This window comes from Falco rusticolus, chromosome 6, assembly GCF_015220075.1.
Source record: "Falco rusticolus isolate bFalRus1 chromosome 6, bFalRus1.pri, whole genome shotgun sequence".
Lineage (NCBI taxonomy): Eukaryota > Metazoa > Chordata > Aves > Falconiformes > Falconidae > Falco > Falco rusticolus.
Genome location: NC_051192.1, coordinates 83,852,993 through 83,880,554, shown reverse-complemented (window position 1 = coordinate 83,880,554; position 27,562 = coordinate 83,852,993). Strand labels below are relative to the sequence as shown.

Sequence of the window (27,562 nt, the reverse complement as noted above, 5' to 3'; positions counted from 1 at the left end):
TGGCTACTAGATGATGCTTTTTGAATACCTCCATGACCCCATGAGACTGTCTCCAAGAGTCCTTGCTACGTCCATTCCATATCCCGTGCTGCTTTGTTTCTTAGGTACATGCTAAATGCTGGCAATAGTATTAGCCGTTTGCTTTAGATGATATCATTGCATGCTGCATTTTTTCCCAAAATGTTGCTACTGACTTTATGAAATGAAAAATTTTGCATGGGGTCATGGCTGAATTTATATAAAAAGGAGAGAAAGTATAAGATCATTTTCCTCTAATGGATGAGGTTAATTTTTCTGACAGTGGGACAGGTACATTCCAGACATTTAATGCTTAAAATGTGACCTTGGGATTCTATCTAGTAAATTTTTTTTCTCAAATTTTATGGTAAAGGCTACTAGTGATTTTTAATTGACTCAGAAAATCACTAGTTTAAACTTAAATATAGTAAGTTCCCTATAATTAAATACATATTATATAGAAAATATAAACATTCATTTCGTAGGTTTTGCTGGTAAAATTTTAACACTCACTTTTTCCATGACTGAATTCAAAAAAGAACTGGTATGTTGGAACTTTGTTAACATCAGATAAAATAAGTCTTAAAAATAAGCATGTGTGCCTCTTGGTTTTTCAGTCTGGTCCTGCAGCTTTTTCCCATGTTAAAAGCTGTTGTTGGACACAGTCCTAAAAATTTTGTCTGTCTCAAACATTCATGCGTGTTGTAAATTTAACAGGAAATAAGAGCAGAAATAATGCTCTGGTCAGGTTGTTTGCATTGTTCTATTTTTAAGGCTTGTATTTTTGAAAATGGAAAATAAGGGCATAAAATATTGGTAATTATTGTAGTTTTGCTATAGGTGCAGTAATTGTAACAAATTAGTTAAAATGGAGAGGCCAAAAGAAATCAACAAAAACTGGGTGTGAGATGGAAGTACAGCTGAACCCAAGGGACTGCTACCACAGTACTTTTTTGGAGTTCAGACTAAACTGATATATATTTGGGCCGGTTCTTGTAATATTCCGTTGAACTTTCTAAAATATTTTAGCTTAAGGTCGGTGTTAAAATTTGCTGCAATTTTAACTAAGACTCTAACCTGTAAGATTTCAGTCGTTACATGCTTTTTAAAGATGAGTGTCCCAAACGGTCAAACGGTTTGGGTTGGTTTGAAATGTAGTCAGGCTTAGTTCTGGGTTTTAGAAAGTTTTTATGGATATGTGTAGCCTAATCAAAACGTTACTGCTGAAACTACTTCAGTTTTTAAGTTTCCTAAGAAATCTGTCAAATAATGTTATCAAGGTATTCAATGATCCCAACCACTAAAATAAGTACACAAGGGAAATGAGCAAAATACCAGTTAAAAAAAATCATTACCAGCCTCTTATTATGAGAATAATGTGTTATTCCAAAGAACTGGAATTTGTTTAATACAAAACTAGACACATTTTCACTAGACAACGATTGATATATTTTGCATGTGAATTTATAAACAATGATCATAAGATTTTGAAGTGGTGAAAAGTAATATCTGACCAGGGAAGTCAGTTCTGTGACAGGTTTACTTGTTTAGCAGCGAAACTGTTACTTTGAAGCACCAAATCAGACCTGAAATTCTCCATCTGCTGTTGCAGCTTCAGATGTTTCCCAGTGGCCATCGAAGTCCAGCTTGTTGGTTGTGAGGGCAGAACAACAGGATAAATTGTCACGCACAAGTGGGATAGTTTTTGTCATTAGCGAACACTGAACAGTTGTCATTTAAATGCCATTTTAGGAGGTGGACACATTTTGCGTACAATCAGAAGTAAACTACGCCTATTCACATTGCTGATTACAGTAGAAAGAAAATCATTGTAGTTGACATGGTATTTATTTGGAAGATAATTTTGTCACCTTTTATTAACAAATATTTTGCTTCTAAATGCTCATACTTGGTGCAAATGTGCAAATAGCTATCTGAAAGCTTTGTGCTGTATGCCTTGCTCAAATTTCCCATTGTTTATCACAACAAGCTGAAAACTCCTGTTTTCATGTGGCTGAGATACGAGTAGCATGGAAGCAGGTGAGCAGCTGGATGAAAGCGTGGGGAAGAAGGGTGTGTGCAGATGCGCGTGCCCCGCTGCGCCTCGGGGTGTGGGAAGCTGAACAAAATGATGTCTGATGCAAACTCTCTTCTCTCTCCCGAAAATCCCACTTTGCAGTACTTTAGGCCATTCAGCGGTGGCTCAGTCCCAGTAAGGCTGAGCCCAGAGTCTTGCATGTGGGAGCTGCAGACCCCAAACGGGACAAGGGCAGGACAGGAGTGGATGCTTGTGGATTGCTGGGACCTTCCCACTGTTGTCCTGGCACCTGATGCTGCCATCAGTGCTGCACTTAAGCAGTTTGGTTGGCATCGATGGACTCATCTGTTTAAAATAAGCACCTGATTTCAGACCCAAGAGGTTTTTGAACACCAGTGCAGGTACCCTTTGTGCCTCCAGCTGCAGCTCTCCCTAGGCATGATCTTTCCTGCAGGTCTCTCAGCACTGCACTTGCCCTTGCTCTATATGATGGTGAGCCGAGGCATACATGAGCCAGCCGTATTAATCACTGAACAAACAACTGGCAGGAATATTACAGACAATGTGGGTGTATGAGAATCCAATCACATGGATTATTTTGCATTAATGAGTCTTCATGCTTCTCCCTCAGGTGATGCTCTGAGAGATTACTGATTCACTGTGAGATCCTGAGGAAGACACCGTATACTCTAGCAGGCAATAAACTCAAGCCCATTTGTAATTTTTTTTTGTTGTTTTTAACAGTCAAATATTAAAATCAAAATTTAAGCAAAAATGATTTAAATATAACTTCTGTGAATGGTAGGAGAGTAGTCTGTGGAAAAAATTGAGGCTGAATAAATCACTTGCCTTTCAACCCAAATCACATTATTTTTAATTTCTTCTGCTATTTTAGTAATTGTAGGGCACATTACTCATGCTGTGCCTCTATTTAATTCTCTTAAAAGTAAAGGTTTCTAAGTAATCGTATCATAGAATCATAGAATGGGTTGGGTTGGAAGGGACCTTAAAGATCACCCAGTTCCAACCCCCTGCCATGGGCAGGGACACCTTCCACCTTCCACCAGACCAGGTTGCTCCAAGCCCCATCCAGCCTGGCCCTGAGCACTCCCAGGGATGGGGCACCCACAGCTGCTCTGGGAAGTTGGAAGAAAATGTCTGGTTTGTAAGGATTTAAAAATGGCTTCAATAACTTATTTACTGTCTTTTTGTCAATTCTCTCACTCAGAGTAATGCTTGTGATGTGAAAGCCTTCTTGCTATTTTTTTCTAAGATTAAATACTTTCTGTTTACCACCTGCATGTTTTAAGATAGATCTGTACTGTTTCAGAGTGTTATACCTACCTTTATGTGCCAAAATACAGGAGATGTAATTTCAGTTGCTGTCTGCTGATACAATTTCCACTGAAAGCAGTAGTAGGTTTCTGTGTGTGTTTGGAGTGGAGCACCATCTGCAAAACATTTGGTCTTGTGAACAGCAAACTCTGCTAGAACAGCTTTTTTCTTTTTACTGCTAACATTCTTTACTAAAAACTAGGGAAAATTCACATTCCATACCAAATTTTTACATCGGGGAAGCCAAGGCAAAATAGCTGCTCTACCTGACCCTGCTTGGGAAGGCGGCTTGGACTGGGTCGTCTCCAGTGGTCCCAGGTAACCTTGATGGTGCTGTCATCTCTGTGCCCTCAGGACATGGGTGTCGGAGATGTCACCAAACGCTGTACACAGGCAGCTGAAGCCTGGGTGAAACACCTCTGCTCTGTACGTGGATGCTCGCTGGCAATCTTGTATGACAGGTTTAACTCAGACGTTTTGACATCAGCCTGCCAGCCTCCTGGCTTGTTACCTCCTAGCCCTGCAGCTCTTGCATTAGGAACTGCTCTGTCACTGAGACAAACTGAGTGGTTTCCTTGGTTCCTTTTCAGCAGGCAAGGTGAGCTCTACAAATGGAAGATAGTGTCTCTCTCTTTTCAGAATTGACTTCTTCATTAAAGTGAAATTTGAGTAGGATACGCCCTAAGAAGAAGCATTTTTAACGTCTTCACTTTTGTCCTTGTTAGTAGTTATTGAGAGCAAATGATGGTGCTTTAAACGTCAGTGAAAACTGGCTTAAAGGATGCTATTGTCTAAATACTGGAAATTTTCCATGTTCCAATGAGCCAGGGCAGCACAAGTTGTTGAAGTAAATAGATGGACAGTGATCTCACTTGTCTGAGTACTTCACAGTTTAAATAACGTTTAAAAGGTTTTTTAAAAGAACATCATTAGCATTGCAAGATTCCTAGTAGATACATGGTTGGTGTTGTTAGTTGATGGTTCTTTGCACAGTTAATATTAGGATAAAATAATACAAACATGATAGCTATTGAAGCAGAACAGTGGGTTATTTTTTGTCTTGAAAATGAATGGGTCTGGCTCTGGCAAATCGTTCTCTCATTCACAGTCTTCAAATAGTTCTATTTGTGTCTATTAGAGTGTAATTAATGCAGTTATTTATTGAGCAACTGTCAGAAGAATTTAAGTAGCTTCTGGAGCAAAACAGCTCTGGCTCTATACAATTTCTCAAAGTCTGCTTTTTCAAACAAACGCATCCCATTGAATTGCTGTTATGTGGTTAAGAACAATACATAAAAGCTGGTTGTGTAGGTGAATGATACCTTAGGAATATAGTTAAATCATCAAATTCATGTTTTTAAGAAGTGAATATAAAGAAGTTCTACTCTGTTGCTGGATGAAAAGAATACATCTTTACAGTCTGAATATTTAAGATCACAAAATGCTGTGCTGTGCTCTTGCAGGTGAAGAAGGTGAAGGACTAATTAAAAAACAATGTTATCTAGATATACAATAATGAGTATTTTATAGAAGTCATGCAAAAAGTCTGCAATGACAAAGTCCATGAAGTGTTGCTTTTACTGTGAAGTACTCTTAATTTTCATTTGAATTAGTTTGAGGTCCATGTTATGGTTTCCAAAATGAAGTAGAGACTTTTGAATTATTAGCAAAGCAACAAGCTATAATTGCTTCTTGTGCCATGTAAAATTGGTTTTAAAGTTTTGCTATGTAAGGCTTATAATGTTTTGCTCAGGTTATTTTAACAATGGAATGTATTTTGTGTTGAATGAGAGCAGTTGGGGAACTGCTTCATTGGGTTGCTTTTTGTTGTACAAAGGTCTGACTTCATTGCCCAGGTCTAGAATCTGAGTTTACCTGATTGGCATTCTGACAAAGTGAAAGCAGAATGTTTCAAGCAAAAAATGTTCCTTGTGCAAAAGTCTTTATATGCTCAAAGTAGCAACGTAGAGATTACACACTTTGGCAGCAAAAATCAGGCTCTCGGAGGGCTGGGAGAGTCCAGATTTGTTGGAGAAAAGTTAATAGGATGGCATCTCTGTGCAGGTTTTTTCTCTTTTCCTTTTTCATTTGCCTTCAGTCTGTACTGCTATGGACAACTTGTCCATTTTTACTCTCACCACTGTGTTGTGTTGCAATTTATAAAATATATGCTGTATGCAAGCTCTGGAACCTGTTTCAGATGCAGAAGGGCAGGTGGGGCAACGTCTGTGTGATCTGTCCCCTGCCCGGAGGTGGATCAAGAGCGTTATGGCTTTCTGTGTTGCAAGTTATTGAGCAGCAGCCCGGGGTTCCCCACTTCCCCAGTCCTACATGTGGTGGAAGGAACGTGCTGATACCTGAAGTCGGTTCTGTGGGCGGCTCTGGCTGTATTTGAAAATGCACCAATCCAGCTGCATTGCATTGTTTTGCCAACGGAGATTGCTGGAAGTAAAACACAAGGTGTGGGCAGAGGAAGTCCATCTGGGAGTTCCTGCAACCCATGGGGTTGTTTGGACCAGCTCTTCTGACTATAGTGCTACCTGGATGAGGCTCGTTGAAGTGCGCAGTGTCCATCGTCAAAGGGGCAATGCAGAGGCATGGACTTCAGTCGAAGCTCTTAGGCAGGGCTGAGCATAGTGCGGATACCATATTTACTTTTATTCTTGGATGTGCAGCATCTGGAGCACTGCAGCTTGCTGAGGCTTGCACCAAAATAATCTACCTACCCTAGCTGTCTTTTTTTTTAAAAAAATATTTTATTACTATCGTTATCATTATTACTTATTTTTAAATAATAACACCTATAGTAAAGATTCCAGAGCATCTGAATCTTTGTCTCACTGGAGTTATGTGCCTTTTACTCTTCCAAACCCCATCCTTTCTATTCTGAAACCTTATTCCCCTGCGGTCATATTTTCAAATGCCAGGCTTACAGCTGCTGTCTTTCAGGTTAGTTTCATCACTTTCCTGCTCTTAAGGCTAATTCACCTTGTAGACTGTACTGTTATTTAAGTGCCCTGAACTTACTTGTCTCTGCTACGTAGATGCTATTTTAAACTGTAGTAACTGTTAAAGCACTGCCCTTACCAACAGGGATTGATAAGCAGCTTTGATGGACTTGGGCATGTGAAAGTGCTACCCAGGCGGCCGAGGCTGGGTAAGGAGTGCCACAAAACAGCATTTTCAGAAGGGAGACTTAAAATAAGACTTAATCCTGGTTTGCTCCTATAGCTGAAGATTGACTGTTGAGACCCCTCGATATTTCCCGTTTACAGTGATTATGAACACTGTATTTTGCTGTATTTTAATTATTTCCTTACATCCCTGTGCCAAATGGGGCTTCTGAGTCACTATTAAAATTTATGATAAGGCTTCCATTATTCTTTTAAGTATAGCTAACTGGAGTTGGCAGATGTTAGCATCTCTCTTCCAGAATACTTGAAGTCACTTTCTTCTAAAAGGTAACTATTTATAATCAGTCATTTAGGAGACCATACGCCAAGCATGAAACAACAGTTTATTTATAAACTTTTATGTCTTTTCTGAGTTAATATTTTCTTCTCCAATGTCCTTCATGTACTGCTAGTACTTACCTGTTTTATGGACTATATCTTGCTTCATGTACATGTCCAGGCTTTCAGAGGTGTTACCGGTACGTACTCTTTTCTTAATGCTCCTGTCCTATTTTTGATATTGGGTTTTGAATTAATCTTTTTTTTTTTTTTTTTTCTTCTTACAAACTTTTCTGTTTGCATATGGGTTGAATATGCGATGTCTAGAGAATGTAAAGCCCAGGTTTCTGTAATACTGATGAATTCAGGATGAAGGTCAGCAGCAGTTGCAATTTCGGCATCAACTATATTATTTACTGAAAGAAATGCCTGTGCACTATAAGGTAATGAAATTCACCCCTGTACAGGGGGAAAGGTAAAAAAATAAATAAATCCGTGAACAGCTGCATTTCTTAAATCAGTCCACCAGCTGTATTTATTAGACCTCAGAGGTCTTGGAATGGATGTTACTATGCAAAGGAACTTGGTAAGGTAAGATGTAATTAAAAGTTTGAGTGTATTTTATATGATGATGGGATACCGTATTAAACAGCTACAATAGGAAATGTTGTTATTTCTTGGTGAAAAAATAGCAGAACATTGGGGCGGGGGGGGATATAAGTACTCTTAGTTTCTAGTACAATGTCTGTATTGTACCACTTATAGTCTCGACAAAAATAGGAGGGAATTTCAGCAGGGACTAGGGAAATAGTTTACCTCTTTCTTACAAAGTGCAGGAGTTTGGGGAAGTCTAGGCTCAGAAATAGACTGAGGCTGGTCCCTGAGATTTTTTTATTGTTATTATTATTGTTAAGCTTGTTGATGTAGGCCGCCTGGGGAAGTGAAGTCACTTCTAATGTAATTCGATGTACAGTTCATAATTCAAATAACAGTTTTGAACATGTAAGGTTGTGAGAAAAGTTTGAACTTTTTTCATTAAAAAATATTTGGCATTTTCTGAGGCATGTTAGATTGCCTCCTGTTATTAAAAGAAGAGGAAAGAAAGGATTTTTCTGTTACTATGACACATTTTTCTAAACTGTTCTTTAATAGAAAATAGACAAATACATTGTTGGTGGGACATTAGTTCCTTGAAGGATAATAAACAAGCATGCCATTTAATTCTGTTTACTTTGTTTTCATAGATCAGTGATCTAATAAACCAGAGCCAAATTATGTGATGCAAAATGACCTCCACATAGCTGGTAAAATCTGCTAGAATGTAGTGAGCTCAGTGACACAAAATAGATCCACCCTTTGTTGGGTGGGTCTCGGTGCCCTAGTGTTGGGTTCCCCCTCACTCTTCAGGGCTCTGGTCTTACTGGTGGTGGGACAAGAAAGGTGGCATAGTTAATTCTTTACATAATTATTCCTCTGCTGAAGTTTCGTATATTGTCTGACTGTTTCAAGTGGGCATAGGTAGAAGTGATCCCTTTGGCTAGACGGGTATAAACCAGTGCTGAACTGGAGGCTGAAGGGCCAAAGTGACTGAAGATGAGCCCTTCTGCATTATGTGCTCAGGCAGGTTCCACGTTGATCTGCATTGTGCTAGGTTCAAAATGAACACATTAATTTGAAGACTAATCTGCTGCTGCAAGCTTCAAGTAATTTTCAAGTCACATTTTGCTTATTGGCCTTTTAAGCCTCAGCAGGTCTCATTTTGTTGGCTTTTAAGAAAAGATATGTGTAACAGAGTTGTCAGTTTAAATAGAAAGGACTGTACCATGTCGTAAAAACCTATGCTTGCTTTTACAGTGAGCTTGCCAAGCTGGGCTGCTCTGCAAGTGTGTACAGGACAACTTAAGCCCACTTTCCCATGAGATGGCTTTGTCAGATATTTGAATATGTGCATGCTGAAAAACAAGCAGCATATTTTTCCTCATCTTTTTTTTTATTATTATTTTTAAACAAAACCCTATATTTAAGCAATATTTTCTGTATCTTGCTTCTTTCTCCATGTGCTGAAATGTTACTTGCCCATGTGCAGTAGCAGCCCCATCCTGAAGCACTGTGTCAGACAAGATGCACATCACATGGGCTGTCTCTTGCTCTGCATCCAGCAGAGCAGGGTCTGCGTCACTGCCATGACAGCAATTATTACTAAGATTATACTCAAGTGTATAATTTTGTCTTATTTCTGGACTGAAATACATAATCCAAATGAAATTGTGTAGCTTGCCTCTTTCTTGACGCTTCTCACGGCTGTGCTATGCCAGCCAAAAAGAACTATAATGTCTGCTAGGTAGCTAATGGTTGGCTACCTTGTCAGCTTGTGTCACCCTGTCCCACTTGTAATAACCTCATGGGTTGGTGCCTTTCCTGAACATAGCATGACCTCATGAAAAATTAAAAATACATAATGCTGCCTTTTGGTGGTTGTCTGCAGGTAGAATTGCCAGCAAGTTCAGTCTTAGTAACGTAGGTTGAATATTCTTGTGGCTGACACCGTTGCAAGCTGGGGTTCCTCTTGCAACTTGGTGCAGCTTCTCGCGGAGGACACCTTAAAGGAGAAAAGTGCTTTAACTAAGGGAATGAGAGATGATGAAAATAGATCCAGATAAAAGAATAAAAGATTCTTACCTCTTATTCTGTGCCCTTAAATCTAGGGTTATCTTCTCACTCAGGGCCATTTGTCCAGAAACGTGTCATTAATCTACAGAAAGAATGGAGGGAAGGGGCGAAGGAGGGGAGTGAAATGCTTTTGACATGAGTGTTTACACTTCAGCCCCTATTTTTCATTGTAGTTTGAATGTGATCCTGCTTGGACAGATTTCTGAAATACGCTCTCAAAGCTTATTCAAAGGTCCTTACAAATGTTTTAACAAAAATTCCTTCTGGAGTAGCCACCCTGCCTTTATTTTTCTCTGCCGGGGATTTTATTCATGGAGACCTCTCTCCTTAGCTTGCAAGGAAGAGGTCATTTAACCACGCTGGGCTGAGCTCCAGCTCTTCAGAAAATCAATACAAAATCTTGCTTCATTTAACACAAATCTATTAGGCCAGTGTGAATTGGAGGGTGGGGGCAAGGAGAGGGGTGATGGCTCTAGGTGGCTTTCCTCCTGCGCTCTTCGTTTCTTCCTTTCCTTTCACATGCTCGTCTCTCACAACTGACTGTCTCCGAGGCTAGCAATTTTGCTAAGCTGTATTTAATGATTTGACAGTTTACACAATGTTTTATAAAGTGTCTCACTGTACAACACATGAGAAAGGAAGCATCCACATTTATTTTGCTTTGCTGCTTTATGGCGTTTCACTGTTAGGGCCATCTTTTTTCAGGTAGCTGGCTCACAAATAGAAATGCTTCTATGTTGTAAATACCACAACTTCTGAAAAGTGCTGTAAATATTAACCCTCCTGCCCCTGAGGATGGTCATTTCCGCTGGGGTGTAAGAATTAGTCTGCTGACAGGCATTACTTATTAAGAAACAACTGATGTAATCATCTGGTATGTTTGTTCTGAGCAAAGGGAATAGGCACAGAAGAGGAATTAATTGGGAATGGCAGGATCAGAGAATTCCCAGTTCTAGGGGGAAATGCATAAAATGAAATTTGAACAGTTAAAAATATCTGACCAGAAATGGCTGATTATTTTTTTTTTCCTTTATACAGTGCATATGTATGTTCCCTTTTAGAGCATGCCAGTTTTTATTTAATTAGCTACCTGAGGTTGTGGTTTCTCTTTCTGAATCATTAGCTTTAAGATTAAGAAATACTTTGGTTAATTGCAGTGTCTCTTACACTGCCTTTTGTCCAAAATAATAATTTATGTTGTCTATTTTTGACATGAAAGAGGGGAGGAAGACACTTAAATGTGGCATTCACTATAAAATTCAACATTAACAATATAGAATATGTGATAATTTATATGTACAAATACATATATAATCTAATATGTATGAAATATATAAACATATGAAATGAAATATAATGTTTGGAGTAATTTTGGTGTCTTGACTAATATACTTTTTAAGGCTGCAGGATATTTTTTGCTTGACTTGGAATACTTGTGGTCATATCTGATAAGCATTTCCCTGAGTTACTAGTTTTATTTAGGTGCACATGGTCATGTACCCACTTCTGTGAGATGGGATATATTATAATAGACTTAGATTTAATTTAATTTTCAGTATTCTTCTCTGATTTTTACGTTATAATTTTTATAATACATGGATGAAATCCTTTAGAATAATTCCAGATGACAACTCCTTATACTTACTAATGCATAGTTTAATGACAGGAAAGCATCTTTGGCATGCACTTCTTCATTGATGTTTTCTTCATGGTTTTTGAGAGTGAATGTAGCGGGAGAATATTTTCCCACTATCTCGCATGAGCAACGTAGATAAGAAATGGAATTCAGTCTGAGTGGACCTGGATGTATGTCTGCATGTCAAGTAAAATAAATGAAGAATGAAATGCTGAAGAGTAGGATAAGATACTGTATTGATTTTTCTTCTATAATAAATAAAAAATGAAATGAGAATTACACTTTTCTGTCATTTTGTTTTATACTCTTCTGTACTGATGGAACTAAAGGCCAACTTACAAACGCTCTTCAAAGTAAAAATTTGGTAGGCTCATCACTGTAGCATGTGCTGCGTGCTTTCAAATCAAAGAGAGAAGTAATGGACTGTTTTCTGACACTGAATGCTCTTAAATTATTTTATCGAATGACAAAGGACGGTTTTGCTCATAGATTAAAACTTAGGCCTGTTCTTGTCTGTGAAAGTTAGGATGGCTGGGGCACTAGTGATCACTGTCATACGATGAACATGTTTTGTGGTCTGGGACAATTAACAAACACATTTGAACACATCAAGTGCTCAGTAAGCTTTAAAATCAAACTTGGCAATTTTCAGAAATGACTCTTACAGGCTCTTGCTGGTCAGTGGAGCTTTACTGAGTGACATGTTCTCTGACTAATACTAAATGCAGACGTTTAATTTACTCATTCACACAAAATCGAGCACTTACTATTGAACTGAATCTATGTACTTTGCAAACATTTGCGTAGAGTTAATTTATTATTTAATAGATTTATACTGAAATATTTAATTGCCTGCTTATATGAAAAGTATTTTTTTATTTGCAGAGGTCTTTTTATTACTATCCATGACCGAGGACACATTGCTACATTGCTTAAGTCCTGGCCAGAAAATATTATCAAGGTAAGTTCAGTTTTAGTTGCATGACAAAGCTGACATCTTTCTGCACCCAAGGCAACTTGGTTAAGATGTTTTTATAAGCTTTTTATCAATTAGATTTTGGTGATTTCTTAGCTCTTTTTTTAAAGAAACGCCATTGCAGCCAAACTTTGAGGGCTTTAAAACCTTGTTTGTTTAGGTATAGGCATCCTATACTGATTAATCCGTCAATTACATTGAATATTATCCTTTGAAAAAAAACCCTGATTGTTTTTCTGCGTTTCGGGGAATCACAGAGTGGTTGAGGTAGGAAGGCACCTCTGGAGATCATCTAGTCCATCCTTCCTGCTCAAGCAAGGTCAGCCAGGGCAGGTTGCTCAGGGCTCTGTCCAGCCTGTGGGTTTTGATTTCCAAGGGCGGACACTCCACGAGATCTCTTGGCGACCCCTTCTAGCGTTTGGGTTAATAGTTCTCCACGCATGATACCTGATGGGCTTTCTCACAAAAAATACTAAATTTCCAACTAAAATGGTTTTTCACAGAGTTTGACAAGGAGATTAGTGTGTTGTCAGCTGCTTGCCATACTGACCACTTCTATCCTGTACTACGAAAACCCTTCCTTTATAGCACAGACAGTTTTGTGGGGTTTGCTGAGTTATTGTATTTCTGTCAATGAAAACACATACTTCCTCGTATGTATAAGTATGATGGAGTGTGTTATTTGCTCAAGGGAAGAAGAAATACATCTTTGAAGAGTAAGAACGAGGTGGCTGTAGACGGCCCTGTCAAAGGCCAGCAGGAGTGGCTGGCTCAGGTTCTGCTGAAAACAGCCATGACAAAACCCAGGAGTCTGGGGTTCTTCTTTTTTTGTGGATAACTTCCTTTCCCTTCCTATTCTGTTCTCATACTGTTGACAGAAAAATGTAAGAGGGAACAATGCCAGTTCCCTTGTAATGTAATACTAAATATTTCTCCTGTGTATTCTTAAAAAACTTATATGAAAGTCCCTTTTCCAATGAAGCAAGAGTCTAAAAGAGTGTAACAACTGCCACAAAATACAATAAAACTGTTCTGGGCCTTTGTTGTCCTATTGATTTTTTTTGGTACCTGTTAAAACTCATATAAAAAAATCAAAAAAATGATGGTAAGAAGATAATGGAATACTTAGTACATAGAAAGGAATACTTAGTACATAGAAAGAAAGAAGTGATTTTTACAGTGCTTTTGTTTCTTTCTCCAGGCTATTGTGGTGACAGATGGAGAGCGTATTCTTGGTCTGGGAGACCTTGGCTGTTATGGAATGGGCATTCCTGTTGGTAAACTGGCACTTTATACGGCATGTGGAGGAGTAAAACCTAATGAGTGTCTACCAGTGATGTTGGATGTGGGAACAGATAACGAGGTAAATACTTTTCTGGGGTGTAGTGAGCGTTAGCTTTTTGAAGGGAAGTACATAAAAGTTGAATAGTAAAAGGTTGTTTTTCTGTGTTATGGTACCGCCTTTGGTTATGTGCAAACTGAAAACTCCTATGCAAAAGGTATCAACCTAATGGACAGTACAAATACACTCATCCTAATGCACAGTGTAGATTGGTAAGGCTCAAGTAATTTAAGGACGCAGTTGTCTGTAAAAACGTGCTGCATAATTGTACACATTAAAAAGCGGTAAGGGAAATTAGATTTCAAGAAGATGGGGACAATAGAGTTAAAAGTTCAATTTAAGGCAGCATTCTTTCTCCACTTCTGCTGCAGAATTCCTCTGCAGTGACTTCAGATGGGAATTCTGACTGTGCCCCTCATTTTGGTGAACAGCTTGAAGCTATAGCCTGATCTGTGCTGGGAATGTGAGTCTATGTACTTCAGTTGTACGTTGACTTTAGCTATAGAAAGCACTGCAATGTTATGAGTTTTCCCCAAATGAGGTCCTAGTGCTTCAAGTAAGTGGACCTTGCCCTCTTTAACTTGGCTTCCCATTTGTGTGAAGTGCAGAGATTTAAAGTTGTTGAACATTGGCTCTGTTGTTTCCAGGGCTCCCGGGATTACTAGTTAATTACTTGGCCCCTGTTCTTCCTTCTTTTTTTTCTGAAAGAATACTTGAATTAGTGACTCTGAATGATGTCAAATTAACTATCACCAGCAATATCATTGTGCTTTAGCAGAAGTAAACAAATGTTATATTATAAATGATGCAAGTATTAAACTTTGTGCATGACAAATGTATCAGAGGTTTATGTGTATTATAAGTAAATAAAGCATTCCTGTACCAGTAAATTTAGCTGGGACTTCTGGATTGTTGGGTTGGGTGTGTGCATCTTCAGCTTTATACACACACCTCCACCCCTGCCCAGCCGGGATAGCTTAGACAATACATCATGAAAGCATTAATGAACGGCGGAATAGCCTGCTACCCTCTCTTTATCCCCCAAGACCCCGCTTCCGAAAGCAGACTTCTTTGTGAGATGTATCTGACCACTGTAGCGCGTAGCCATACCAAATCACATACAAGTCTCATTAGCTATAAAGTGTTTTTATTTCTGGTTTGAGCAGCTGGGCTGGTTCTTTAATCTGTTACTGAATGTTTCTAGGCAGGTAATTGTATTCTGATACTGCAGTAGGCTTTAAATTTTGCTTTTTTGCTTGAATTTAATTGTAATTTTCAGTTTTTCATAGCACGTTATTTTCTGGAAAGATATCTTACACACACAAATAGCTAAACAAGCTTACCCATACCAGTAGCTCAACTCTCATGTCACTCTTCTTGTGACTAAGCAATGAGTTCAATGCGTATGAAAGAGTGGCAAACCTAAAGTATTACAAGATGCATAAAAATCATGTGAGCTGGGGTTTGTTGATGCTCTGAAACACCTGCCTTCGGATCAGGAGAATGCCTTTTTGTTGTTTCTCTTTAGAATATGACTTCTGATTTTACAACCGTATTACGAACTGCTTCAGTTCAGTTGTACAGTGCAGTTAGAGGCTGAGCCTGTTTGAGTCCCCAGGCAGCACGGCAGTTAGCAGGGCAGCACAGGACTGCTTCTGCCGGGCTGCTTTTTGTGTCTGCCCTGGCGCGTATCGAGCTCAGACATACGTGTGCTGGCCAACAGCCTAAAATACCCAGCTAAATTTACTGGTACCAGAGACCTTAAACTAAGTTTGAATGAATGGGGGGTTGAGTAAAGAGTTATTTTTGTTGTTTTTTTCCAGTGCTGTAGCAGATGCAAGGAATTATATTAGCTTACGTATCAGTGCCGTTTATGCTCATCTGGGTTTTTGCAGGGGTGAGGAGGAGTCGGCAGCATGAGAGAAATCAAGGCTGTGCATCATGGTTAGGTTATGGTCGAGTCCAGAGGCAGCACAATTGCTCTTGCAGGGTTGTGCTAGACTACATTTCGAAACGTAGATGTTTGGTGGCTTTTTTTCCAGTAGGAACTGGTTGCTCAGATGCTTAAGCATTTATTCAACAGCTGTAACTGGGAATGAGACCTCTGAATTCTGCTGCTGGGTTATGAACAGGTGGGACTTTATTGCTGTACCCCTTGACTGAAGAGATTACATGGGCCTGATAGTGTTAATTAATGGGACTGTGGGTGTAGTTCCCTGGCTACTTCAAAGTCAGGGATCCTAGGGCACCAGCTCTATTAATTTCTGCCTTCTAACACCCTCCCGGTCACCCAGCAGCATACCCGTGTCCCCTCCCTAATGCTGGTGTTCATGTAACCAGGTGGTGAGCCACTGCAGAAAACTGAAACGACTGAAAAGCAATCACATTTTTCTGGCTAAGCTGATGTATTAGGTCAAGCTGCTGTGGAATTGCACTGCAATTCCTTATCTTAAAATCTAAACCTCTTGGACAAATAACTGTATTTTTATGCTAGATTTTCTTACTCTGACCAGGGTTTTCCATAATAAGATACAATAGAAATCACTCATATCTTGAGCACATATAAATAGTAATTATGCTGAACGTGTTTTTTTAAATGTGCAGATGTTTTCCATTTAGATTAGTTCCTTCTCCCATTCTGTGGGGGCCTCTTTAAAATAAGTTTTAAAACGTATTTTTGGCAACTATAATACAGTTGTGCACAACCTGCAAATTCTCTAGAAAATTAAGTCTTACTCTAAAGCAGATTGCAAAAAAACCTTCACAAATTCTCATCCTGTGTTGTTTTGCTGTATACAGGACTCAAAACAGAAACTCTGAGGAGCAACTCGCTTGATTTCTGATGATTATTAAAAGCCTTATTACCATTAGTGTTAGCAGAGGGATTATTAGCTGGCGTATTATCCTGCTACTTATAAAACAAAGGAAAGAGAAGAGAAGCAAAGCATTTTTGTACAGTTGCCTAGATAATAAGCAAGAGAAATGGAAACTAATTGTTTATGGGTAAGAATGGACTTAGTAGAAAGACTTGCGTGACTAAACTAGTAAATTACTCCATGTAATCAGTGTGAGACTGAGAGTCCAGAGAAGTGCTGTTGACTACTGCCAAAAATAACATACCTGTTTTGTAAGGCATTGGCACATTGGAGGCAAGTAATTGCTGATAGGACGTTTTTATCCAAAGCATTTAAAATGTTATTTGGAGTACCATTAGTTATTTAGTACAGACAGTCACAGTCTCACTAAAAATGCCTTACCCAGTAGCCGTGCATGTTTCAAGTGTGAGGATGGTGCTTCTTAGGTGGCATTTCAACCCAAGTAAAACATCCTCAGGCACTAGACTCAGTATGAAAGTGTTGTAGGAAATCCTGAGGTGATGCAATCTCTGTATTCTGGGCATTCATCTAGCGTTATAGAGGTAAAGGTTAATCACCTTGAAATGGTTAAAGATACAAACTGCAGAAGAAAAAGAAATGGTTGTCAAGGTACAGGCAGCTACAACTTAATGGAGACCTACCCGAAACACATGTACTCAGCACTGTAAGCAGGATGGTTTAAGGAATGGAAATACTTAAGCCAAGTCAAGGGAAAATGTTTAAATGTTACAATATGAATAATGATTGTTTGCTACTTAAAACATGCTATTAAACTCTCACAAAATAAACAACATTGAGGCAAGCCTGTTGGTTAAAAATCACCCTAGCTTACAGGGATGTGAAAACTGTCAGTTTAAAAACCCCAACCGAACAGCAAAACCCAATAATAGAAACCAAGTTAAAAAACTGGGTTTACAGGCAATAAAAAAGCAAAAGACACTAAAGAAAAGAAACTTAATCCGTATTAATTGTGAACAGTAAGAATGAGATTTTCTGTTGTTCCTGATGCTTTACCTTAATGGTAGTACTTATAATACTGTGGAAGTAATAGATTGTCAGTATAAACGTGGTAGATATTTTTAAAATGTCAGTTTTATCTATCATGGCAAGAAGTCTTTTTTTTCCATTTTGTTAACAGCAAATTAATATGTTAAACCAAAGCTTTAAAAATTTGTCAAGATCCTTAAATCAGAATGTCAAAATAAAGCTTTGGCCAGTTCTTTTTAAAAAAAAAACTCTGGTAAAAGCTTTCTGGACCATGCTGAGCTGGCTGGGGAGTAAATACTGGGGTTTTTATTATATCTGGGATGAACTGAGAGGTTCAGGAAGAATGGATTAAAGTTAAGACTGTTATTTAAAATACAGTGGTCCTGGTGCTGTAACCTTAGATAAAGAGTTAAGTAAAATCAGAAAGTTTGACTCATCAAGAATTGAGGGTAAAATAGCTATTGCTTGGAATGGGCTTATTAAAACCAAATGTAATCTAATGTTAAAGCGAGTTTGCAGATTTTTGGCTGACTTATTTTTTACCTTCAGTAACACATTTGAATTGATAATGTTCCTTTTAAGAAACTGGACCAATGAAAAAACAAAGCAGGCCTCCTGTGTTACTAAAAGAATGTGATTTAAAACATATATTTCTGTGAGGAATAATAAAATAGTTGTGGTTTTATGGTATTTCAGGGGGTTTTTTTCAGCTCTGCAATGTTTAGTATCTCTATCGATGATTTCGAGGCAATACTTTTAGTGTCCGAGGGTCATAGACGAGACGTGGTTTGGTTAAAATGCTATTATTCAGCCAGAGCAGGAATGGAATCTAGGAAGAGTGATGGCTCATGTTATATAGAAGTCAAACCAGTGGTGAAAGGATTTCTTCTGACCATAAAAATCTTAATCTAATAACGGATGCTTAACAGAGGAATGAGAACTGTGTTTATTTGGTACCTTACAAGAGAGGCTTTGACAAGTTCAGGGCTGCCAGAACAATCCTGGACTGACTGCATGTGCAAATTCAATACTGGCAAAGGCCAGTTGTGTTGATTTTGGAATGATTAATTGTGTATTACCATTTAAACATAAACCATTGACCATATATGTCAGCTTAGGTAGAAAGCATCCAACTTTTCCAAACAGTACTTCCACACAACACGGAAAAGCCCAGACAGCTGGTAGTGAAAGGACTTTTTAGATAGGCAGCTTCTAGCAGAAGGCATCTTGGTGCTCTGAGCACCAGGACAGAGGCCACAAACCAGCCATCAGGATCGCCCAGGTGCCAGGAGTTACTCTGGCTACAGCTGTGATGATGGCTTCAAAGCAGCTGGACACACAATCCTGTTGCCCTGGGTAGACATGGTTAAATAGCTGTCTGGTCTCAGATGTGTGTATATATATACATCTATGCCATTAAGGTATGGATGAATCGTGACGGTCAGTTCACTTTTTTGCAAGTGTGTCTCTGAAGCCATTCTTTATTCCTATAACTGTCAAATACAGACATTTAAATATTGAACAATGCACAAGAGAGAAACGCGGGGCAGCTACTCCTTCGTCTGCCACACTTCAGGGACTTGTGGGCTGCTATTTCAAGTTATTTCCTGCATGCTTTTCTTCGGAATATTTTTTCCCTTAACTTCCTACAAGTATCTAAATGCAGGAATGTAACAGTTCTCACACTTGCCCTAAATAGGTCAATGAGCATGACTGGGCTGGCAGTTCTGACTCCTCTGGAGGAATGACAGGCATCCATGGTGGAAGACTGAATCCAGAACAGCTGAGGTGCAAATTCAAGCTCAGTTCTTTAACTTGTGCTAGTTAGCTTACTGCATTTCCCCAAATTACTTTGTCATACATAAGAACTGGTACCAGCCTTCCAAAATTCGTGTTCTTGAAAAATACCTACCTATGAACGTGCAAACGGAAACTCTTGAGAAAACAGAAACAAACCTGCTGTTATTATTCATATTGCAACCAAAATATAAACCTGGACAGAAGAAAGCTGAGTATAGAGGAAACCTGCAATTTCATATCTTATCAATCTAAAGATATAAATGTATCAAACAAATCATGTAAATTGTGTACAGCTGGAGGGATCTGTAAATACAAGACAGTCACAGTTGGCATTTGTATATAGATGAGTGGCACTTTTACACAGGTTTTTATGTAATAAATGTGTTATGGAATGATTATGCTCTCTGATTTTAAAAATGTCCTTTTGCCTTCCCCTTGAACAATGGTTTTTAGAACTAGAGGCACCATTTCAGTGATAGTTTTGCTGTAAAATAGTAGTAGTATTTCCTGAATTCTATGAGTAGAGGTTGCTCCTGTCTATAAAAAAAGGATCTCTTTTTTTATCTGGTGCATATATGGGAATCTCACTTCTAGGTTATATTCTCTAGTGTGCTCCCTAGTAGTTCTGAGTATTTCTGAAATAAAATGACTCAGTGTGTGATCAAAACAGGAAGTTTCTAGATACACAGCTTCTCATTTAGCTATGTTAAAATGTTACTGACCAAATTAATGTGGTTGACTGAGAGGCTTTTTCCCATGTTCCACAAAACAGTCAGACCAGGGAAGGTTCTCAAAGGTAATGCTGTGGCTCAATGGTGCTCAATTCCAGGCATGAACATTTGTGAAACTATTGATGGAGTAAATCTTCTGTGGGTTTTTTATCATTTGGCTACCATCTGTCTGTGTCATGCTGGTAGGAGGTAATTGCAATCTCTTTCACCAGTTAAGTTCTGTATTACTTGTGGAATTTTTCCCCCCCCTTACATCTTGCTGCTAGATCCTTCCCTGGTAGTAGACTGCCAACACTTGAACGAAGGAGAAAATACATTAATATTCCTTTTCCCTCCTCCTTCCTGGCTTCCAGTTGGCAAGAAAATATTGTGGTAGGATATTACTTTTCCTAGAGTCAATGTCATAAGCCGTTTTTTTTTTTCTAAACACTGAAAAAAAAAAAAGAAAAGAAGTACTGAAAATTAAAGTACTTTCTGAATTACAGTTCTGTCTAGGCCATTGTGCAGAAGGAAAAAATATAATTTAATTTTTGGGAATTGGTAGACTCCTTTTAAGTTTGTTCAGTTATTTGGAGTGGACTGAATATGTGTTAGAGGAGGAAATGGGCAAGTACAATCTGTTTTTATAGATCTGTCTTCTAAAACTGGGGGGTTTAGAATCATCTTTCAGTGTGTTTCAGAAAATTCCACCTCTGAAATGAATATGGCATTGCCCATCCCAACTAAACATGCTTTATTTAAACAACAGGAACACCTGAAACTGTGCCAGTCTCCATATTATACTTGCAGACCTAAAGAATGATCTGGGGAAGGGATGTTTCTTACAAGAGCCACCGTTTGTCCTCAGTGCAGGGGCTGTTGGGTGACATGCTTGAGTGGATCACAAGTATCAGACAGCTGATGTTTTTCAGCATTTTTTGGAGAGCTTTCCTTTTCTTACTCTTGAATGCTTTTAGTGAATAGTTACAGTATGTCTGGTAATATGTTCACAACTTGAAAAGTTTCAAAAGTTATTTTGACTTTGTATTTTAACTCAGATGTGTCGAGAGTTTGTAGGTGTAATAATAATCTGGATTTACCATCTGAATACGTTTCTGCCGTATGCTGCTGATTTGTTAGTAACACATTTTGAACTCAGTCTTTTGACTAAGTTGTAGATCGCTTTTTCTGTCAAACGTTATTTTACATTATTCTGTTCTGCAAATTCCTAGCTTTCTATTTCTCAGGTATTGAGTCTTGTGAGCTTGCCAGGTTGCATATTCAATAGAGCACGTAGAAAGTAATGAAACAGGTGAGGAAGAGTAAATGAAATCACAAGCTTTAGGCAACAGACAAGAAATTAGATGTAATAAACTTGCCTCAAGGGAAACTTGAAATAAATTGAAAACTAAAGATTCAGGTATGTGATCTTGTGGAATATTGTATATCCAAAGCAATATCTTGACAAGTCCAGTCTACTCTTAGGAGGAAGTATTGATCAAAATCATTGAATTTTATCAGAATGAGAGGGTAGTTTGCACCAGTTTTTATACATGCTATTGAAAGTACAGCTATTGTAAAATGAGTGTAATATGGTGACAAATTTATTTATTTATTTCTCATTAAGCATCTGCTTTTTAATTTAAAAGTTCAGTTACTGCCAAAGTTGCTCCAGATTCCAGGTAATAGTTTCTACGTGGTATATTCGGTGAAGGACATAGTTAATCATGCGGCCATGCAGTATACATACTGCTAAGGTAATTCATGAAAACCTGAAGGAAAACACCTGTATGATATTTCAATATTCAAATGGAGTGGCATTTTTATTATTACAGAGGAGTTTTAGCTAGATATTAGTGCTTTATCTGCTGTATATTAGAAACATACCATTGGCAGATGCTAACGTCCCTTGAGTCTTCTTTGGACTTTTACACATAGCAGCATCTTTTTATTGTCTTCACGTATATTAAAATTTCATGTCCTTTGTAAGCAACATGTTATTATTGCTGGTTTTGTCTCATTAGTATTTTCTGTTTGTTGTAGATGTGAAGTGAGTACTTCACAGGATATGATAAACTTTATTTTATTTTTTCCCCAGAGTAATATGTCAAATCTGTTCCCTCTGTTACAATCCACTACAAACTTAAGCCCAAACCTCTTGTACTTTAAGGATTGAGATCTATGGGATGTTCTAAACCCACTGATAAATAGTGTGATAAGCTGGTTTGAGGTTTTACTTTATGTATTTGGTGGAGGTGGCGTTATAATTTAAATCCTAAAGTCGATTCCATCACTTTTTTTGGATTTTTCATGCCTCAGTATTTTTTCTCTGTGTATCAGGAGTTTCTGCTTGATTGTGTTTCCTATGAAGCTTCATTGCCCCCATGTTGCTGAGCTGGTGAGGTACACCCTGGGATGTGTGGACTGGCACAGAGCCTTACATACAGATTACTATAGTGAGCAAGAGGAGGCATGGGGATATTTAACAACTACAGTTTTCCCACAGATTTGATTTGGAAATTTAATATTTCGAAATACATGAATTGCTGACAACGGAAGTAAGAAAAAAAAAAAATGCAGACATGAAAATATCCATCAGAATTTCAGAATATTCCCACATTTCCAGTGAATAAATAGGGCTGTGTGACTGGTATTATTTAATACTGAAATTCCTGCCAAGATGGTAGTGAAAGGTGTGGTTAAATGACTACTTATCCAAGATCATCTTCCGTAGCATATTAGAATTCTTCTTCTGTGTTTTTTTTTGCATGCACTGAGTTTTCTTCACTTTACTTTGACAATACAGATGTGGAAGAAACTGCCATTTTTTATGTGCTTTTCTGAATCTTGTGGAAAAAAGGTTAAACTTAAGTTTTGACATATCAGATTATTTTATTCTAGTACAGACATTAATATCATCACAAATAATGAATCAGAGCAATAAGACTTTCCAAAGGTCACTCTACTCAGGGCTTTAGTCAAAACTTTTTATATTTGATCCCATTGTACTGAGCTGCACAAAGTTAGGTAGTATTTGTTGAGTAACTTGTGGTTGATAATGTGATGAGAGGAGGAAGGAAGTAATAGAGAATCCCCATTTCAATCTAACCATAGGTGCACATTCAGACTTTGCATTAATTTATGTGGAAGTGTTTGTGCACACACAGATATGTCCATTACATCATACATAGAGTTAATATATTCTGTATTTTCACAGAGCTCTGTCAGCAACAGAAATGGTAAATTGTTACTGGATAGAAAGACCTTTATTGTACAGAATATTCTGGTTTTTTGAATACTGTGTTTTATTTGGAAACCACATTTCCTGTTTTAATCTTGTTAAATGTGTCAGTCTGCATGTTAGCTTGCATCTGACTTGTCTGTGCTTTTTTTTCCTCCATATGTTCCCATATGAGAGCTATAATCAATTTTCACAGACTCTTCCCCCCCCCCCCCAACATATCCAATGTGATGTGTGCAGGTGTGCATGCTCACTGACAAGATGCATCAGGCATCTTGAGTAACAGATAACTACAAGAAATAAAAAGAAAGAAAGAAAGAAAAGGCCATAAAAGCTTACTAGCCAAGCAGTTACTGTCTTAAGTCTTAGGAAAGGAAAATGGCTCATTCTTTACTGTTGGCTTTTCTCCCTGAGTCGGTAGAGTCCTGCGGAGTGGACCTGAGCTCCGAGCGAATGCCAAGGAAACTGTTGTTAGCAGTTAATGTTATCTGTTAGGGTAGCCTAAAAATGCAGTTCAGTAACAGTCAAGGAGACCTCTTGCATCATGATTTTCTTGCGAGAAATCAGAAAATAATTTGCTGATGGTGTGTTTTACACAATTATTTTCATTGGTTTTAATAGTGAATGTTGCTATATTTCAGAATTCACTTCTGCAATTAAAAATCTTAACAATCAGGTGTTTTGCTGAATACTCTAGTAATAAATTTCCTAATTTATACTTTCAAGTGTATCCTCAAAACTGCATATGGCTTTAGTCAGGAAGGTTTTTTTACCCTCTGTGGTGTAGAACCCTTGCCTGAAGTGGCTGCAGCGTGTTGTTGAGATGGGGTTCCAGGAAGGGAATCCCGAGAGACAAAATTCACCCAAGATACTGAGGTTTCCAATCTCTTTCAGTCTTTTAAAGACTGCCTTTTGAAGAAACTCTAAGTTTGTCTTCTATTTTGTCCATAGTCTTCTGCAATTTATTTTTTTAAATTACTATTTCTACTGTATCTTCTGCCTTACTGTGCAGTTCCTTGGTTATATGAAACTTTCATTAGAAGGCAGTGTCCCGTTGTGCTTCCTAGGGAACGCATTCTACTAATCGTGTATTAAGAGAGCTGAAATACAAAACACTGCCTACCCTGTTTATGAAATAATTGTGCACAAATGGGAACAGCATTTCCCACCATATTTAGAGCTGTTAACTGTTTTGACTTATTTGCAAATGTAGATCATTTGCTATTCTTTACAGTGGTTTTCCCGTGGGAATGTATTATATCACATCCCTTGTTTTCATTTAGATGCTTTTCTCATAGTTTCTTAGGCATAGCTCAGCAACTGTGAACAACAGCAGTTTTACCAATAAAACTCAAATTTAAACGGGCTTGACTTCTAAACATATATCCTTTTTGAATATTTTTCTCAGTTTCATAAGATGTACACTAACAGCATTTTGTTTAATGCTGCATTCACTTGTAATGTGCTCTTTTCTTTAATAGTAGAAAGGCATTCTGCGTTTACATAACTAATGTTATAATGCTCATCTCCTTTTGCCTTAATACAGGGATCAAAAATGCCATGATTTACATTTCCTTTCATTAGCAAAGATACTTACACTTCTTTTTAAATAAATTAAAAAAAACAAGAGAGAGTAAGTCTTATTTTTTTTTCACCAGGGGCTTACTGTTGTCATTGTACAACAGAAGGTTACTGCAATTTTTAAAACTCATCTAATTGTTCTAGTACAATTAAATTAAGTAGACTTTCAAGATCATACTATCTTTTTAACATGCATGTAGTATAAAATGCTATCATGTATTTCAGTGCCAGACTTACATCCACCATCATCCTATGTTGCCTCTGCTTAAAATACTCTTACACTTTTATAAAATACTAGAGATTAGTGTTTGCAATCTTCTTGTAACCATCCAGCCTTTCTGTATTGCCTGTGCACTAAACCTAAATCTGGACTTCTATAGTATACCCACTCAGGCAGGGATATTTCTGCCTGTTCTCTTTTTGCCTTTCCCATACTTCAGGTTCAGTGGAATGGACCATTATAGTCTTGAATTATTAGTCTTGAGAATCTGGCGCCCCATCATCAGACTAGGTAAGCTCAGAATGGCTGAGAAAGGGATGTGGAGCTGGAGTCATCTGAACCTGAGCTAATCATCCTAAATGAGTTTTACGAAAAGGAGCAGATGCTTTTTCTTGTAGAGTAGCTGTCTCAAATTGATCCGATGAACTGTATTTTAAAGCTGTCTCTTTTTTGTCTGTGTACTGCAAAAAGAGCTTGGACTAGTTTAGGTACTGAAATACCCCGTATAGGTGCTTGAGTTAGATACACGAATTCATACTCAGTTTGCACTCCACTTTCTCTCTGCAGCTGATATACTGTTGCTGTAGCTCAGGAGGCTTCTACAGAGACTAATTCTTGTTTCAGAACTTATGTCAAGCTAATTTAAGCAAACTCTTTCTACCTTTGAGAAATGCCATCCTACTGCTTAGTGCATGAGAAAACCTCAGCAATTGTTACTTTTGATCCATTGTTGTCCTTTAGAGTTTGCCATTTTGGCTAGGAATACATGGTATTCTTTGTCTGAGACTGTTCATCTATTTTTATGAAACATGCTATTTATGAATATTTGTTTTGTGAAATACTCTGTTTCATTAGACCATGGAAAATGTGACGAAGCCAGGTGGTGCTTCAGATTTTCACGTTTACCAAACAGCATATCTGCAACAATTTTCAAGAGCAGAGAAGTTGAAGAGGGGAAGTTTTTAGCAGAAAGAATATACATGGTGACATGGGATTTAAGTCTCAGTTTCAGCTGACATTAGAAAGAATGAGCTGGCCACCAATGTTACTGGCAGTTCTGTCAGTCCATTTCATTTCTTCTTATTTCACCTTTCAGCACAAGGGGATCTATAAAAAAGGGCAGAAATGAATATCTGGAAATGTTTATGTTGGATAGCATGCATGAATATCCATAGACCAAACTGATGGCAGACTTTATTTCAAGATACGTTAGACGTTTCCAACTCTTCATACTCAAAGATGGCAACACATAATGTTTGTTTTGGTTGTCTTCCATACTTTCTGAAATAGCAACTGCTAGCTATCTGTGTCCTCAGCACTTTGACAGGCAATGGAGAAGATGAGAGGGAATGAGCCATAAATACGGCTCATAAATCACAGAAGGTGGGATAAGATGCATCTGTTGTGCCTCCACAGAAGCTGGCCTGGTGTCTGGGACAAAACACGTCACCTGGTGACCGTAAGATGCTCTTACAAATGCTGGCCTTGTACTAGCACATCTACTTTGTGCACAGAACTACTTTTCCCTTTTCTTCTGGTGCTAGAACACACATATAGGCAAGCTGAGATGCCAGTGCCAAAATAGTAACACCAGACTTGTTTAATAATTGCCAGTCAAAAGGACATTGTTGATGTGACTTGTTTATGTAAGAAGAGGCCCAACCCATTTGGCTTTAGTAAAGAAAGTGGCTGAGTGTCAGCACAGGAGATAGGGATGTCAGGGTCAAAGACATCTTGATGAAGGACCATGTGGGAGTAGCTTATGGAAGTAAATGACGTAAAGAGACTTAATTTTAATAGAACTAAGAAGAGGCCGCAACAAGCGATGGAGAATTACAGTTACATATGAATGAATTAAAAAAAAAAAATCAAAACAAAATATCAGAACTGTTGATATAGAAATGTGATTTACTGATAACATGGGAAAATATTTTCGGTTTTGTAAATGGTGTAGCTGTTGATCTTATACTTCTGTTCCATTAATTTTGGGACGGACTCAAGACACACTTTTTGTGCTGTCAGAATGTGTGAGCCGATACAATACTAGCAAAATCCTTTTTATTAGTAGAATATTAAAGATCAATGAAAATGAGATCTTTAAGACTTTTTTTTAAAAGTTTGTTACTTTGTCATTTACTAGGTGAAGGAAAATTATTTAGATGCTATTCTTAATATTACTTAAAAGAAAAAGTTTACTGGTACTGTCCTCAAAAGAATGTCTTTGCTTTTCTCTGATTCACTTTGTAGCTGGTGGTTTGTCATTTGATTGTTTTATTTTATTTTTTCATTTTTTGTATGGTGTTGAAAGCTGGATGACTCCTTGCATTCAGAAATTTCAGCTGCCAGTCCTAAACAAAATTTGGAAATGTAAGTGGATGAAAATAAAGGGAGTAATGTGTGTTTGTTGCTTTGCAAAAATGGTGTAGGAATGTTTGATGTGTTAAAAGTGTTTGAACCACCTCAAGCAGCTCTATCTTGTCATACTCTCTTATTAAGCTGAATAAGATAATATATTAAGATAGCTACAATGCTGGTAACTTTGCAGGAAAAAAAATAAAAGAAAAATATCTCCAACTTCTATAGAAAGTTTCACTGAGGCTGGATTTGTTTTTAGGGTACTATGCAGGCTACTGTGGGAACTGTGCAGGCCCTTCTTAAATATTCCTGTTTGGCCACCTCC

The 27,562-nt window shown here is 38.0% G+C and overlaps 1 protein-coding gene across 1 annotated transcript in view; it reads left to right on the top strand.

Annotated features, from left to right (window-relative positions):
• The window catches only part of ME1 (malic enzyme 1), a 185,098-nt gene that overhangs the window by 67,493 nt on the left and 90,043 nt on the right, over positions 1-27,562 (top strand). The window contains exons 4-5 of the mRNA XM_037391683.1: positions 12,035-12,110; positions 13,327-13,488. Coding sequence (XP_037247580.1) covers positions 12,035-12,110; positions 13,327-13,488 — 238 coding nt within the window. The remainder of the gene's footprint in view (positions 1-12,034; positions 12,111-13,326; positions 13,489-27,562) is intronic.